This window comes from Tupaia chinensis, unplaced genomic scaffold (assembly GCF_000334495.1).
Source record: "Tupaia chinensis unplaced genomic scaffold, TupChi_1.0 Scaffold000273_1, whole genome shotgun sequence".
NCBI lineage: Eukaryota > Metazoa > Chordata > Mammalia > Scandentia > Tupaiidae > Tupaia > Tupaia belangeri.
The window spans coordinates 2,718,714-2,719,276 of NW_006159755.1; the positions used below are offsets into that span (position 1 = coordinate 2,718,714).

General features: G+C 69.1%; 2 protein-coding genes across 2 annotated transcripts in view; one reads left to right on the top strand and one right to left on the bottom strand.

Annotated features, from left to right (window-relative positions):
* The window catches only part of AP5B1 (adaptor related protein complex 5 subunit beta 1), a 17,193-nt gene extending 17,010 nt beyond the window's left edge, over window positions 1-183 (bottom strand). Inside the window, exon 1 of the mRNA XM_006149904.2 lies at window positions 119-183. The gene's annotated coding sequence lies outside the window, so the exon portion shown is untranslated. The remainder of the gene's footprint in view (window positions 1-118) is intronic.
* A 158-nt stretch (window positions 184-341) lies between these two features.
* OVOL1 (ovo like transcriptional repressor 1) overlaps window positions 342-563 on the top strand; it is a 10,885-nt gene continuing 10,663 nt past the window's right edge. Inside the window, exon 1 of the mRNA XM_006149901.1 lies at window positions 342-460. Coding sequence (XP_006149963.1) covers window positions 361-460 — 100 coding nt within the window. The 5' untranslated portion in view covers window positions 342-360. The remainder of the gene's footprint in view (window positions 461-563) is intronic.

Below are 563 nucleotides of genomic sequence, written 5' to 3' on the forward strand. Positions count from 1 at the left end.
CCCCCCACACAGCCGGGCCGGGCGGGGAGCCAATAAAGCGTGAACCCGTCCGTCCGGCTCGCACTTTAAGACTTCCCGAGCGGCCGCCGGGACGCCAGTCGAGCCAGGAGACGCTTACCTGTCGCTTCCCCCGCCGCCCGTTTCACCTGGCTGCCAAGGATCCGGTTCGGAGCGACACTCGCAGAGTCGTTAACAGGCACGCGCCGTCCAGGCGCTGTCTTTCCGCGGAACGTGGGGGTACCTGGCGACTCCTTTCCTGAACTGCCCCCTCCCCCCGCCTCCTGCCCAACCCGGGAAAGGTGGGACAGTTCCCGGCTTCAATTACGGAAACGGACCTTTCTGCGCGAGGAGGGTTCGAAAATGCCCCGCGCGTTCCTGGTGAAGAAGCCGTGTGTCTCCACGTGCAAGAGGAACTGGAGCGAGCTCCCCGACGAGGAGCGCGGCGAGATCTACGTGCCAGGTGAGGCGCCAGCCGTCCTCGTGCCTGGGGCGCCCGTGGCGGCGTCCAGGAGGCGGGCGGGGCGCAGGGAACGCCGACCTCCGTGGCGGGGGGGGGGGGGGGG